At 44.4% G+C, this 16328-nt stretch overlaps 1 protein-coding gene across 3 annotated transcripts in view; it reads right to left on the bottom strand.

The window, feature by feature from the left end:
* The window catches only part of cltca (clathrin, heavy chain a (Hc)), a 40717-nt gene that overhangs the window by 23173 nt on the left and 1216 nt on the right, over positions 1–16328 (bottom strand). For 2 of the 3 annotated variants that reach the window (XM_031571727.2, XM_012835761.3), the window contains exons 2-6: positions 4687–4894; positions 4224–4226; positions 1620–1888; positions 1000–1161; positions 393–506 (exon numbers count right to left, since the gene is read on the bottom strand). In XM_031571727.2, the coding sequence (XP_031427587.1) occupies positions 393–506; positions 1000–1161; positions 1620–1888; positions 4224–4226; positions 4687–4894 (756 nt within the window). The remainder of the gene's footprint in view (positions 1–392; positions 507–999; positions 1162–1619; positions 1889–4223; positions 4227–4686; positions 4895–16328) is intronic. The other variant, XM_012835762.3, reaches the window with a different exon arrangement.

Below are 16328 nucleotides of genomic sequence, written 5' to 3'. Positions count from 1 at the left end.
GCAACAAATAGGGATGTAAGAAAATATTGGTAGACTTGAGTATCACGATTTTATGTTTTGTGATACTGCATCAACTCTCAAAAGCACTGTATCGCTTTCTTCACGGAAAGGCAAATGTTAATTCCTTTGCTCAGACTGCACAAAAAAAAGTAGCGCCATGATGTTAGATGTTACAGGGACTGTGATAAATGCGAACACAGATCCAACTGTTCCGATTGCGTAACCAAAAAAGAGCAAAACTCCGATTGTATGCATATGGGGGTGTGTTATAGTACAAAGAACAGAATAAGTCTAAAACTGAAAATATAGATAGGAAAGTGCACGTAGGCAGGAAAGTGCACGTAGACAAAATATCAGTAAAGGAAACCTGGACAGCAGTGGGCGGGGCATACCTGCATGGCCACTGGGAAGTCATTCTGGGCCTCGGGAGGGAAGAACACGTCCACTGCCTTTTTGGGAAACGGCTGATTTCCCGTTGGTGGGGTGCCCACCTCGATGATGTGCAGCTGCAAGAGGGAACGGTTTTATTAGAGACACAGACAGACAGACAGGCAGACAGACAGCACAGCACAGACAGACAGCACAGACCGCATGGGAGCATCACACGTCAGCAATGAGAGAGGCCCTGTTTTGGTAAGGCAGGACAAGCGCAACCACACTAATAACACTTATAGACTCTATAATAGTGTGGGCGGGGAGAGTGGGAGCAAAATATCCCAATTACGACTCAATGGGCCGTGAAGCCATTATGAATTACATTAGGATTGAGCAGGTCATAATACCAGTTCCTAAAATCCGTGAAGCAGCTGGCAAGCCACATTTGTAATAGAAAACGTCAACTACAAAGACGACTATGAGAATCAGTGAATCATCTTTTTGCTTAATTTCTCCCTAACTGCTTTATCTGCGCAGTTTAACACTTAATTCCCATTTTGAATAGACGGACCAATACATTACGAGGCAGCATCTTTAGTTCTGTGAAAGTGTAACATTACCCACCTTTCCTCCTGCCTGGCCCCTCACGGCGAAGCAGAAGAGCGTGGACTCCTCTGCGTTGCCCTCCATCTTGAACTGAGCGAAGCTGGCGGCGTGGCCCTCGATGGGCTGGGACACCTTTCTGTCCACGGAGTAGAGCTGCATGGCCCCCACCACACGGTTTTGCTAGAACGCACCAAACACTATACGTTAGGCTTCGTGTGGCTGAGGTTGAGAGGATTACAAACTATAACGCCATGGTCACGCTACAACTCGCCTTAAGTCACTTAGAATGATTACGTAAATAAAATGAAAGCCTTGGTCATGACTGGGAGGCCAAGCGATGACAAGAGTTCATCTGGTGGAATGGACCTGCATTATAAACATTTACAGGTCAATGTTCACCTGACTTGTACACATTGTTTGCAGCAGGCACATGTATTTAGATAGAAGAGAATGACACTAATACCCAGTGAGTGACCTCTATGGGAGAAATATATGCACAGGCACACACAGACAGACAGACACAGACACAAAAACATCTCCTTCTTGGTGCAAGAGGACACATCAGTGCACATATCGGTGTTTGGAGCACATGGACTTACAAAATACAGCCGTTTTTTGGGGTCAGTGTTTGTACCAACCTGGGCTGAAATGCCGATGAGGAGCAGCCATTTCTGCTTGGCGTCAGTGCGGTAGTTGATAATCTGGCAGCCGGCCAGACTGGAGTGCCGGTCGAACACTTTGACTGGCTGCGAGTCGCCCTCCATGCTCCAGTGGTAGACGGCGTTGTCGGTCACCAGGGCTACGGTGTTGAGGGAGATCCACTTCCAGAAAGTGACGTCGTCGGTCATGGTGTGGGCCTTCATCTTGCTCTTCATCTCGATGTTAAAGATCTGAAGGGTTTTGGCGGCTGGTGGGGGAGGGTGATAGAAACACACATTCAGGGGGTTCTTGCAAGGATGGGGACGGCGGCGGGTGCAGAGGCTTAAGGTACACTTGCCGGGTCATTTGGGCAAAACCCATACAAAATCTCACAGAGGACAAAGAGAAATATAAAAACACCAAATTCCACTTGATTGCTGAGACAAGCTTGAAATTTTGGTAGCCATGGTAGCAGGCGCGTCAGGCAAGCACACCATGACTGAGAAACATCAAACAGCTGCTCAGTAGAGATAACTGAAAGCAAACAACTGAAAGGAAAGCACAGCAAAAAAAATATATATATATATTTCTTTTTTTTTGTAACAACTAGGACAATCTCATGAGGTTCATCTGCATTCAGGTGAGCAGAGTACGAGGCGAGAGACACGGACAATTTTGATGTGACAAATTTACAAGCAGTGCAGAATTCAGGGTGTATTTAGGCTACAAATAGAGGTAAACTAAGTTCCAAACAGACCAGAACACACTAATCAATAAAGAAATATTGCTGCTCTGTCCAATCATGTTGTTAAGTCTGGTGAAAGAACGTACCACACTCACCTCTGGTTTTAGGTTAATGCGAACAGTTAAAGTCAGCAATATTATAAAATTAATAAATGTACCCTAGCTTTTGCTTTAATGAGCAATTAGGCCCTAGAATGGCACAAACACAGCAATTAGTGTCAAGATTACAAGAAGGATAAATAAAGAAGCTTTATTAAATAACCACTTATCCCCAAAATAAATGTCTCAATGATTTTGTTTGGGTTTTTTTATTTGATAAATGGCTAATTGTGTAAGCTGCAGAATTTGAAGGAGGCAAAGGCAGCTGAAGCGTTGGTATCCCGGAATCACCTGATCTAAACACACACATGACCAGACTGGAGTAGAGCGCTTCAGGAATGGGGCCAGAAGCAGGAAATAAGGGTGTGTGTGTGTGTGTGTGTGTGTCTTAAACCTGTCTGAATGCAGATTAGGGAAGAAGGGGGAGGAGGGGAAAGGGCACTGTACTAGAGTAGAGAAACCCACACGACACCCACACAACACTATGACAGGGTGGAGGAGGTGGAGGAGGAGGGGAGGAGAAGGGTTTGTGCAGAACTCACAGGGAATGCCTCTCACATTACACAGTGTTTACAAGGCCGCACTCAACTGAAAATCATATTAGGGATCAGACACACAGCAGGCTCTGACCAATACAGTGGGCCTAACTGATCTAATTTGCTAATGTAAGGTTTCTTTTTTTTTTTATTGCCCTTTCAACCACAAACAACCAATTCAGGGCTAATGTGATTTCATGGCTCTGCCATCAGACGACTGCGTTCATGCTCCTCTGCATCCTCTTTGGCCATGTCTGCTAGCGAAGGCCTGATGCACCTGATCGGGGAGATGACATTTCACGTCCTATTCGAAAGGCCCACAACTGAATTAATTATGGCGATCCATTCAATCACCAAGCCTCAGTACAGATCAAAAGGGATAGGTCTCTCTACGGGCCCAACCTTGCTCTCTGTGGATGACCAACATAGGCACCCATTAGCCCCGAAACTACGCTAACACTGCCTGGCAGCTAGTGGAAATGAATGTTTCGGGGGAGCAGAACTCACTGGGACACTTGCACACAGTGAGGACGTTTGGTAGGGGGGAGTGTGAAGGTGTAAAAGGTGGGGGAGGGTGGGGGGTAGTTCCAAACTGCCAAGCAATGCAATTACTGTGTTTCTTAAACATTTTATTAAATCCAACAAATGAAAATAAATAAATAATTTCAAAATAAATTACCCTGCAGATATTCTCCCCAAAAAAGATCACATTCACATTTAGGGAAATCAATAAGATGGCAACATTCAAGCTAGAGAAATTGTGCAAGTCAAATCCTGTTCAAATCATGTAAGAATTTTCTGCTATTTGCATGTTCGGTCCAGTTGACTGTCTCAAGCTCAAATAGTCTGCTTGAATACACTACATTAGTTAGTTTTAGCATCATTCCCAAGTTAAATTGAACATACACCAGTTACTGTTGACCCAAAGCCAGTCCAGGTCTTTCTATGGACAGTGTAACTGAGGGTCTGCCTAAATAAAGCAGTTGCCATAATTAAGTTCTTACATGGTGTAGTCTCAATGCTTATTTGACAAAATCAGATGTGGTCACTGCTCACATCATTGACAGTGATGTCAAAGGCATCCAATTCGGAATAAAAGCTATTTCCACGAGTCACAAGGACAGCTCATCTTATGAGGCTTCGAAGCAAATCAATCAAAATGGCGTTTAGTCTTTGAACAGGATCATAACTTCCACAAGCTGTGGTGTTGAAGTTTTAACTCACCGTCTGCATACACATAAGAAAGCAGTAACAAAAAAACAAACAAACATACAAACAAAACAGAAAAACAAAAACAGACAAAGCAATTATGGCTGCAGGACAAAAAATATCTAAATACACTGGTAAAGTTAATTTCTTCAAATTATCATCTCTTACAAGTTCAACAGTATGAAAATAACAGAAGGCCTTTAAAATGAATGAAAGGACAAGCAGGACCACATGTAGTGGCGCGCCAGAGTACAGAATGAAATGGACAGACAGTGTATGAGCAGTCCTTTTAATTAATTCATTTTTATTATTTTGAAGAGCTGTACTAAAACACTAAACAGTTCTTCAGTAAGTTAAAGCCCTACACTTAAGTCTAGTCCTCATACAGTGAGACTTGGCTCTACTGACGTCTGACGTCCTTGAGAGAGAACAGCTGGCCTTTGGGGCGGAGGGACCAATGAGTGTTGTGCATGCGTACCTTTCAGGGCGATGACTTTGCTGGCGGGGTTCATGATGGCGCTGTCAGCGGAGATGGGCCTGCGGATGGGGTTGGCAGAGTCGGCCATGTCGATGATGACCACCTGGGCCTGCTCGCCCACCTTCTCACGGATGCAGATGAACTTGTCCGACTCCATCGTCAGCGTGCTGAAGCCAATGTTGGCCGGATTTATCCCCAAATTTTGGAGCTAAAATAATATATGAGAGAGAGAGAATTTGCACGTTGAGTATTAGATCATGAGTGTTACTTTCAGTGTGACATAATCGAAGAACAGCGATGTGGCATCTGGGATGCCCCACGACACCCTGACAAAAAGTCTAGCATGTCAGAATTTTTTGTATTTCCCTGCCTCGTTTGACAACTGCATGTGATCCTGCAGCGTGATCCTTGACGTTGACCAAAAGGATGAGAGTGCTCTCTGGTCTGCATGTAAACATGGCGAAGAGAAAGAGGGATGCTGCTGTTGCTTCTCAGGTGGAACAATGAAACAGAGGAAAGGTTCGTTGAGCTGTGGCAACACCACCCTTGCCTTTTTTACATTTCCTCAGGGGAGTAAGATGGAAGAGTCCAAATAGATAAATGTTAGTGAGAAATAGAAGAGGCACTTGTAGCGGTGAGTGGCTGGTTATTGCTAACAATGTCTTGAGCCTGATCACCTTTGAAGGAAGATTGGTCAGGGTCAAACTTGTCCCCCAAAAAGAGACACCGCAAGAATTTTTGACACTATGGGTCTGTTCGAATAGGCTTAAAATGCTCCCTTCCTTCCTTCCTCCCTCCCTAGTAAGGGAGCAAGTACTGTTCGAAATGTCTTAAACCTTCTCTTCCGCTTTAGTAAGATACCTTGAAATACGTCACATAACGGTCATTTTTCAAGAGAGCATCTGAGCTGCCTTGCTCTCTTATGGCGGCAGGTATTACCCATAACTCTGCGCCATTCCTTAACCGGAGACAAATTTTGAAAAAGATGGCAGATGAAATCGTCGAAGTTCCACAAAAGTATTCACCGATGTACGTTTCTTTGCTTTTTTTGGTAATTTTTTTTAAAAGTTACCGAGAAATAAACAGTGTACTATGTACTTATGTCATGATTGATTAACAAAAATAGTCTGTTTCGTTAGCGATGTATCCGTTAGCCAGGTCGCTAACAGTAGCTGCTAGCTAGCAAATAAGCACACACAGCATGATGACACAGCGTCATGTTGCTGTACATCCTATCTTAATAGACTGTTCGAAATCAACGGTTTTTGAGATACCTTCCCCCGAAAGGACCTCTCTCGTCAGACACCTGTCCAACAAGAGATCAAGGATTAGACAGCTATCTAAGAATCCGAACACAACCTATGATTGCCTAATTTGACATGGTGACCATTGTGAAAGACCAAAATATCCTGTAGTCTGATCCCTGCATAAGATCGACAATGTATCCCAGAAACATCCCAATTCAATCCTCCTGGGCACTCACAGCTATTCTGAGAGGCATTGATTTTGTCCACGGTGTCAATTGGCACAATATGTCCCAAACATTCTGTGCAAAGGCAAGCCAAGAAAAAGCCATCACATAAGCAAATGCTCTCTCTCTCTCTCACTCCCTCACACACGCACAGGATATGAAAAAAATTCAATTTTGCACATCAGATTATTTAGACAATGCCATTAGGATTCAGAAACTGTCAGGTTCTTAAAGTGGGCAATGCACCACACTTTACACATTGCCACGGAGCACAGACAACTTTTTTTTTATTAGTCTGTGACTATAGTCTGTTCAAAAGCTACTACTTTGTGTATCTGGCTTGAGTTCAGTTCTCACACCGTTTTGTCGCTGCAACATAAATCTGCAGCATTTAGCTGTGGTGTTTGAGTGAGAGAGAGAGAGACTGGAGATCTGCCCAATGGCACATCATTGACTGGTTGTCATGGAAGCACTACACACTCCTCTCCAACACTGTGCTGACTGCACATGTGCACGGTGTTTAAACTGGGCCACCACATCCTGGTGTGGATCGGTTACAAACCCCTGTGCAGTATTGGTAAACAGCTCCTGAAAAACATTACTCCTGACCTAAAGTTGAACCCACCTCAGCCAGCCAAACTGTCTGAGAGAGAATGGTGTATTTGTGTGATCCACCAACCTGTCTGTGTGTGTGTGTGTGTGTGTGTGTGTGTGTGTGTGTGTGTGTGTGTGCGTGTGCGTGCGTACGTGTGTGCGTGGGCGTGCATGCCTGCGTGTGTGTGTGTATAGCCGACAGAGGGATGAAGACGTGAGCGGGAGTTAACAGCAGTGACAAAAACAAAAGCCCGCGGGACACCAGATTAACCACCAAGCACCAGCTGCCTCCTCCCTCCCTCCCTTCACCCCTCCTCCCTCTCTCCTTCCGCCTCCCTCTACCTACCTTTCTCCCTGGCAACCACAGTGCCCTGGTCACTACTACTACTGATAATACTCTTGACAACGCACAAGCTGCTGCAAGGAGTTAAGCTGTGCGCTCTCTATGAAAAAAAAACACCACATCACAGCCTTGCAACGGGAGTCAGGACTCTTTTTGCCCACGGCAAATTTGTTCAGTGATTTGCGTTTTGAAACCAGTGAGAAGGACTATGACACAAAACACTCCATTAAGCAGTTGGGTTGATACTTGCCTGTGAATGTTTTGGGGGCATGATAGTGCCTCTATCTGTGCTGCTGTTAAACCACACCTCACTAGTCTGCAAGAGCTGTGAAACCAACTGTGGCTTTCTGGGTGTGTAACATCTAGGATTCTTCCCCCAGAGGATCCTTCACAGAACGCTGTTATGGTCTACCGTCTCCTGGATACGATTAGCCTCGATCCTGAAAAGCAAGTCCTGCTTTCACAGGACATACCAGACAGATTGCTAATACCAGAGCTGAATTTGAACATAGGGGCAGAGCGGTGGTGGTGGAGGGAGAGTCGGTGGACCAAAAACATCCTCTGTTTCGCTGGCCTTCCCACAGCCTCAAGGGGAGAGAGCTGACGAGAATGCATCCTGAAAGGGGGTGACGTGGGGGTGCAGGGGTGGCCCTTATGTAATCTTACTCTGAGCATTTAAAAAAGAAAAACAAACACACGCGTTCCGAATCAGTGAAGCACCAGAGCACCGAGCAGGGGACACACTCCCGTGTCATTCACACCACCGTGCTACTTTGCGGTGCGTCTTGCACATTTCGGATGGGCCAGGCTGAAGGGTGAGATCGGAGCGACTGCGTGGACAACTTGCCGTTCAGATATCATTGACAACAGGGATTCCAATGAGAAAAGGATCACTGTTCTCAAACTCGCTCACAGACGCAGGATGTGGTGACAGGGTTGAGGCTGCAGACAAGCTGTTTGCTAACGATAAACACAATTCACTGACCACAAACAAATACAGAGGGAAAGTACAGAAAAAGTAAGCAAATGGCCCTATTTTCCCATTTTCTTTTTTAACACACACACACACACACACACACTCACATATTTTACCCAGTCTGTCAATCTCACCAAGCCACACCACTACAGACAGTTGTAATCAGCCGACTGAGATCAGTGTTCCAGGAAGGGCTCAACTGCCTGTCACCTTTTATCAATGAAGCAAGCCTTGGAGCCACACCCAGAATCACACCCTCCACACACAGAACACGTATACATAACTCAGGTCATTGTCATTTCGCTCACTTATAGAACAGGGGCAAAACCAGTAACACCTGGTTTTCTTCAAAATTACCTGTGACCAGAACTGGGTAAATTGAAGTGTTCCGAGTCATCCCATGCCTACTAAGGAAACAATTACTACAACACTTAGCCAAAAATCACAGACTATCATCCTATAGGCTACTAGTTTCAGCAGTGAAATGAAAGCACGTGATATGTCGTCTCTTTCTTTTTTAATCAGTTGCTGCCATTCAAAATGTTAACTTGTAGAAGCCATTCTGGCTATGTGGGAGTACACCACACACCATCTACTGTGGCACTGGTGACATCACGCTCTATGACATCAGTGCAGTGTTTGGCCTGCTCCCATTGGCCAGGAGGAAGCCGTGCGCTTGACTACGCTGGCAGTGTGCGCGAGAGGCAGCGGATCGTTGGCCAATTACATGCCAGGCTCGGCGCTTGTGCTGCAGCTCACAGGCAAAATATGACTCAGCTGCAAGAACAGACAGAGAAGCAGCGCACTGCTGGGCACCCCTGGTACACACACACACAGGCAGTACTAGGGAACACAACCAGAGAATTACCAGAGATAACCTTGATCTGACCCTGAAGCACTCTCTGGCCATTAGGGACTGGATTAAATTATGAACAACAGGGATGAATTACCCCTTTCTGGTATGATTCAGTGCAGCCCGGATGGGATGTCTGAGCTCTTTCCATCAAGCAGGAGTTCTGATCTCGACTGGCTTGAATCTAAGCCCATCTGGGTTTTATTGGGGTCTAAGTTCAGGACATTCCGCTCCCCCGTGACCTGTTCTAGGGGTCTGGAAGAGAGATAAAAGCTATGACCTCCATTCATCTTCCTGGGACAACATCTGAGCACAGAGATCTTTACCTTAAAAGCTTCCATCGGCCAAACACCTTAGACTTGTGAACCATACCCCTTTGAACCCAATTCTTCGATCAGGGTTCAACCCACGTTGATTTTATGTCTGAAAGGGTTAAGCCGTGATGTCTGACTGTCGGGCAAGGGTCACCTTTAATGTGACTGGCACAACCCGGGTTGCTAACAACCTGGCCGGAACAAATAACACTCATTGGTTCACTTAACTTCATTACACCACCACGTTCTGGCTTCTGTGTGATGCTTTGGAGAACGTAAGACCTACACCTGAATTAGATTACCAAATCTAACATTCTAGCGAGCTTGCTAATGTTATTCCATCTACCTAGCATAGCTAACTTAGCTAGCTAGTTGCTTTTTCGTAGAGGAATAGTTTGGACATGTTTTGATGTCTTACAGATTCTGTGGGGAAACGAGCAACATGTCTAGCCTAGGCACCTACACAATGTCCACTACAGTAGACAAAATTAACTTTTACACATTACCATTTTACCACATTACCTTTTACACCTTTACCATTTTTCTGATAACGATGTCAATTAAACATTTATATAGATTGTGTTCATTTGAGCCACCAGTGTTATGTTTTGAAATGCAGCAAGATTATAGATTTAAGTGCGGTCACAATCATGATGCACTCAGTTACAACTGTTTCTACCTGCGTCACCATCACACTTTTAACACAGTACACCTTTTTGGGCAAATCCTAAACAAACCGCAAGTTATTGTGTAGCCTCTCCCCTACTCTAGTCTCCATCGTCTGCTGAGCTGGTGCCGTGCAGGAAGTTTAATCCCCGTCCCGCTGCAGGCCGAGAGGTGATTATGTATGCATCAATCCCAGGTTGCGACCCAGGTCTAATCTGAATTGTCACAATTTGGGAATAACCCACACTAGGGATGGGCATTCGATTAAATTGTCTTAATCGATCGTCGGGAGAATTAACGATCGATTTTCGATTAATCATTAATATTTTTATATTAAAATTCACTATTTATAGGCTATATTAAAATGCAGTGAAAATAGAAAAAACACAGCGTGTTTCCTCATTGAGATCTTTATTACCAGATGAACAACTCTTGTGGCAGTTAAACTTACAAGATGGACAACTCTTGTGGCAGTTAAACGGGATCCGTTCAATGGTTACACTTGAAAATATGCGCTGCTGTACTCTTAAGCAGCGGAGCCGACAGCTAGAAGCCGGTGCTCATAAACACAACTGACCTTCGTTTTTTTTTTCTCTCTAACTAATTAATCTCACATTTTGAAATTCATTCATCTAGATTCATCGTGATTAAAAGTTTGTTTTCTTCTAAAGACTAAATCTTATAAATTAACGAGTAATCACTTCAGACAGCGTGTATTTTAGACACTGTTGTTTAATTGCATTTTTTTCGTGCTCTCTCGCCATCAGCCAAGGAATATATGCGAGACACAATGGTGCCCCTCGACGGTAAATCGTAAGAATTGTTCGAATTCGAATCACCTCAGTCAGCCCACCGTCTTCAACTATGTTGATGGGCCGACAGTCCCTCAGCTCTCTCCATCTTCAACTACCGTCTCGGTCTCTTCTATCTAACTGACTGCAGACAAGGGGCGGTTTCGTGCCATGGGTCAACGCGCACCGGAAGTAAACAAAGTTGCGTTAACTGCGTTCAAATATTTGATTGCATTAATCTCCGCCACAATAATCTCATAGAATAACGCGTTAACTTTGACAGCCCTAAAATAAATAAATTACACGCACACTACGCAGGAGAACATGTTTTAATCGATGAAAAAATAATTTCATCAAGGAAATTCTTAATGATCAATTAATCGATCGTCGATGAATTATGCCCATCCCTAACCCACACTGACTGGCTTGGTTTGAATTGACTGATCGTCGTTGGTGTGAAAGAGGTATTAGACCGGGACTTTTATGACTCATGTTCCACACATACACAGAAAAGGCATGCTGGGTTCAGGTTTTAAAAAGTACCGGTGGCAACAGAACCTTCCATAACTACACACAGGCTTTGCGAGGATTTCAGCCAAGCAATACGGCATGAAAGTGCACAGCAAGCAAATTTTTTTCCCCCTTGTAGTGACTGTTCCTTCGAAGCAAGTTTTGCAACGACTACTTTCCTGTTACACCCTTTTAGTCACAGTCTAGGAAAACTGCTCATGTACTTTCAGCAGGTAGTATTGCACTGCAAAGTGTCAAGCCACTGAAATCCTAAGAAATCGAAGAACCCAACACCAGAAATCGAACTACTCTTCCTCACCGTCTTGCTCTGCAAATGGTTGCGTGGTTAGCTGGATAACTGCACAATATGCACTGTCAGGCTATAAGCAGCTCAATCCATCAAGCGTAAATGGGGCAGGGGGAAAATATGCTACAGGAGGAGGGCATGCTCAGCATCCAGATGAAGGAGGGGGTTGTAGACGTCCAAGTCAACATAGAGCACGTAGCTGTGCCACGCCGTGATCATCTTCCAGTCCTCGGCAGAGTTCATGTTGCCACAGCAGCGACATATCACCCTCGCTCCACCTCCAATTCTACTCCTCCCGTAGCTGATGAAAGCGAGAAATACTGATGACATCAGCAAGCTTCACTGGAGCCAGGAATTGGCTGAGAGGAGTGGGGTCATCTTTCCTTTGGATTATTATGAAATTGCATTTAGCCTGAAGCCATGTCGAAATACCAGCAGGGCCTGGTTCCTCTTCGTCATGACATCACAAAGAGAGGACCAGACACTCGCCTCTGTTACTCAACACCATGCCAGGGGGGTATCTAAAATGACTTGCGCCAGCATAACACACTCCCTCACTGTGCAAACTCAGGCAGCTACTCTCCTCTCTCCTGAGATGCTTAAGGTATTTTCTATCCAGGGCTCTCAATCACACTGCCAAGAAAATATGACAATTATTAGATGTACTTGTGTGTGTCCCACACAGTATGTGTCTACACAGACAGACAATCTGGTAGGGTGTTATTCATTCATATTTGTATTCATTCATATAGCAGATGCAACTCCAGGCGACTTGCTGTGCAATCTACATTTTAATGCGTGTGATTCTGGGAGTCAGAGCCCACAACCATGGTGCTGACCGCATCCTTCCTCTTCCAGTGGGGCTAAGGGGCCACACAATCACTTCATTCTCAGCTCTAAATACCCATCCACAGGAACCCCAGCTGCTGAGTTAACCCTTCTAGTGCATGGCAGAGGGGCAAATGGCACCTGGCTCAGCACAAAAAGACCCCTGCCTCTGGCACCAGGGGGAAGGTTCAAGGAAGGGCAGCTAAGGATGTGCAGAATGCTGAGTCTTGCAGCGTTGCACTGCTCCGCTCGCTCCATAACAGGAAGCTTGGTCCCATTGTCCCGGGCTAAGTCAACACTACATCTCCACAGTGACCATGTGACAGCCTGCAACATGTGACCAGCTAGGCAGTGACAGAAAGGAATTGTGTGTGTGTGTGTGTGTGTGTGTGTGTGTGTGCACTCAAGTATGTGTGTATGCATTTGTGTACTGGTGTGTGTGTGTTGGTCTTACAAGCATTCCCTTCACACTAACCCCCCACCAGCCCACCCCAACCCAGTTTGACACTGGTTTCCTGGCAGTGAGGGGCACTTTTCTGTTCTTTTTTTCCTTTTGAACTGAGGTTTTATTAGCCATTAGGGAAGGGAGAGGTATGGCTGCTCGTGTGGAATCTACACTCCTGAGCAAATCCTGTACTCCCCACAAGCTAGTCACGAGACAGCGGAGAGGTTACCAGGTGAGAGTTCAAGGTTCAACCTGAAGCTCATTGCTCGAGGTGAAGCATTAAAAAGCACAGCTATAAAGCACTATCCTGCTGCAACACCTGACTGACACCTGACCAGTCTACACACGACCATTGAATGTATAAACCCCATGAGCTTTTCGTGACTCAACTCCAAAGTTTAATGCTGCTGTGGCCAAGAAATCAGGAAAATATCCTCTATCCGATACTTGCCACACTTCCACAAGTGGTGACGGATCAATTTCAGAGGGCTGGCCACAGAAGGAAAATCATTTTGTGTAAAATATGGATTCCAACAAAGGGCCCCACAAGTGAAGTGAAACTGGAGCAGTGGCACTGAGCTGGCAGAAATGGGGCACGGCTAAATAAATGGGAAAACAGGATGTGCTGGAATGTCAGGAATCCCACAACACAGCAGTTTGTTTCTACTAACTAAACTGACAGCCGTGCAAGGAGGTGAGTAGTCCTGCACTAACTAGTCCAACAACGTGCAGTGCCATTCATTCTTCATACGTTTCCCACAGGTTATAAATCTGAGGTTAGCTGAATAGTTGATCCCCCTGCTTATCAGGCATTCTACTGGAACGGTGCCCCATCCATTAGCTAATGGACATACTGATCCCCTGAATTGGGGCCCCTGCCCATCCCTCTCATCCAAGATAGAAGTGCAGCTCTGGCTGTGCCAAGTTCAATTTAAAACCACAACACATCACTGATTTTTCAAAAACAAAAAGATAACCTATCGAAAAATAAGCATGAAATGATGCACTCTATACGTGACGTAGGTGTGTCGCCCTGTTTGCTGTGCATAACCTGGTTTGGAGCTTTAGGAGAAGAACCACTGAGCAACCTCTTAGCACTTACACTGAAATACTGAACAAAAGTAATTTGTTATCCAAATTAATGTATTGCCATTCCTGTAAAGAACCGCTACCCTCAGCACTTGCGTGTGCGGCTTATCTGTGGAAAGGGAGTGTGTTAAACTAGGCGACCAATACCCAAGATGTTCTGCAAAAACAAGTCATAGCCTTAGTCAGATGAGTCGTATAAATGGATGACATATAAAAAAAGACAAGCCCAGCAGGACACTGACAAAGCAAGACCACTGGCTCAGAGATCAGGCTAGTCTCCGTCCAATTAGCCTTGATGCCCAGTGATTGTGTTCATCCAGTGAAGGCAACAGGCAACTGAATGGACACACTTAACCTGGGTTTCGATGACTGAATCAGGCACGCAGTTGTTTACATAGCCTAAATGCAGTAACTGCCAAAGCTGCCAGTAATGAGTAGGCATCTTTTCCAAGTTGGTGACAACTAATTGCATTTTTGACGGTTAATTACCCACATTCACTGATATCAAGGCAGAGAGGGCACCATGTGATTTAATTCAAGTGCTTAATGAAACTGACCTCACATAAAAGTGTTGGTTAATCATTGCTAGCTGTTTAAGATTAAATACTCACATCCTGTGCAGTACCTAGACCTACCATGATGTAGCTGTTAAAACACTGGGCACACCAGCCCAAAAATCTGAAATAGCTCTACTGGTAATGATGCATTTATTCTGAATGTAGGGAATGCTGAATTCTACATACATGTCACTTCTATAATGAATGTTGTATTGCTGCCAGAGGCTAAACATTAAGATCAAAACATCACTTGTTTTCTCCTCAGTGGCATCCCCTCTTGTATTGAGAGTGGCAGCAAAGCAACACCCAAAGATAAAACACGAGTACAGTGAGCACAAGGGTGACCATATTATGTTAATCAGCATGTACTACCAGTGCAAACTATGTCTTTTTTATGGAAGCAGACAGATCCATCCTAAGTCATAAATCTGTCAAACCATGCATAAAACACTTCCAAGTTGCCATGCCCTTTAAGGGCAAACTAAGATCAAATCAAAGTATCTGCTAGGCCATAGCTGTCTCCAGTAGTATTTCAATCACAATGACCCATGTGTGTGAGGAGACAAATGCTGTGTGCCACCCCAATCTAATGTATAAGGGTGCATTCAGAGATAACCACTCACTCGTTCTCATGGTATTTATTCATTACACACAGTAAAATGACCTTGATATAGCAAGGACACCAAGCAAACTCTGGATACATTTGTCTTGCCATGGATACAGGTGCACAAACATAGGCCTGTCCAACACAGGACTGACCTTATAGTGAATGTTGGACACGATGGCATGAATGGCTTCTAAAATGTGAGAAGTGTTTTTCTTGGCTATTTAATTATTTTCAGTTCAATTTAAATCGGCAGTACTGCTATTGAAATGCAGTGGGTAACACCGAGTCACTTTTAAACCGGCATGACACAGAAATGTTCCACAGTATTGCAGATTTCTCACAGAAGATAAAATATATTCAGTTCATGTTTACCCGCCAAACATTAATGCATTCTAAAATGAACAAAATGGTCAAAGGATTCAAATCAACAACAAACCAATACATGAATTCCAGTAAGTTAACGCTTATGGACGGATCTTGCAAACTGATATGAAAAAAATGTGCCTATCAAATATTTAATGTACCGTATATATATATATTGCCATAGAAGGGAGCATTTGCCAACAATACAATACAGACCAAGGGTGCACATGAATGAGAGTACTGAAATCCTGATACTCAACAAGCAGGCAGTCATCCAAAAAATGCTAGCCAAGGATGTAATTCAACACTTCAAACATGTCCACTAATGAAGAGTGGAAGACAATATTATTGAATGGAAACGGCTTCAATTAAAGGATCGATTTGATGTCACTAAAGAATCTTGTGTAACAGCCACCTAGTTATGAAAACATATGCTCCATCCATCCTTTAGACGATTTACACGGAGTCTTACAATGTCTGCTAGGGGTGGCGGTTCCACACTCCAACTCATCTAACGTTACAGTTCTGAAACGTATCTATGTCCAACCATTCCTTCGGTTCCAATAACTCAAGTTTCTAGCACACTTCAGCGAGGAGGAAGGGGTGGTTAACGGATTCGGTATGTAGTAGGCCTGCACCATCTAAATAATTCCGCACATACATCAATTTTTAAAAAAGAAAGACAAAAACACCTAGCTATGACTAAGTGATGCTGCTGATGAAAAGGGGACGTTTCGTTGATAAATATCTGTTTATTCACCCCATTACACCAGCTTTCAGACAGTTACCCAAAGTAAGTAATGATATCTATGCAGTAGAGGAAGCCAGTATTTCCAGATAAGCAATGTCAGCTAGCAATCCACGTCACAGAGCTAGCTACGTTAGCCAGATACAGAAACGGAAACTTGCAACTGGCGGTACAGTGTCA

This window comes from Clupea harengus, chromosome 8 (assembly GCF_900700415.2).
Source record: "Clupea harengus chromosome 8, Ch_v2.0.2, whole genome shotgun sequence".
Classification (NCBI taxonomy): Eukaryota; Metazoa; Chordata; class Actinopteri; order Clupeiformes; family Clupeidae; genus Clupea; species Clupea harengus.
This window is presented reverse-complemented; position numbering and strand designations above follow the sequence as displayed.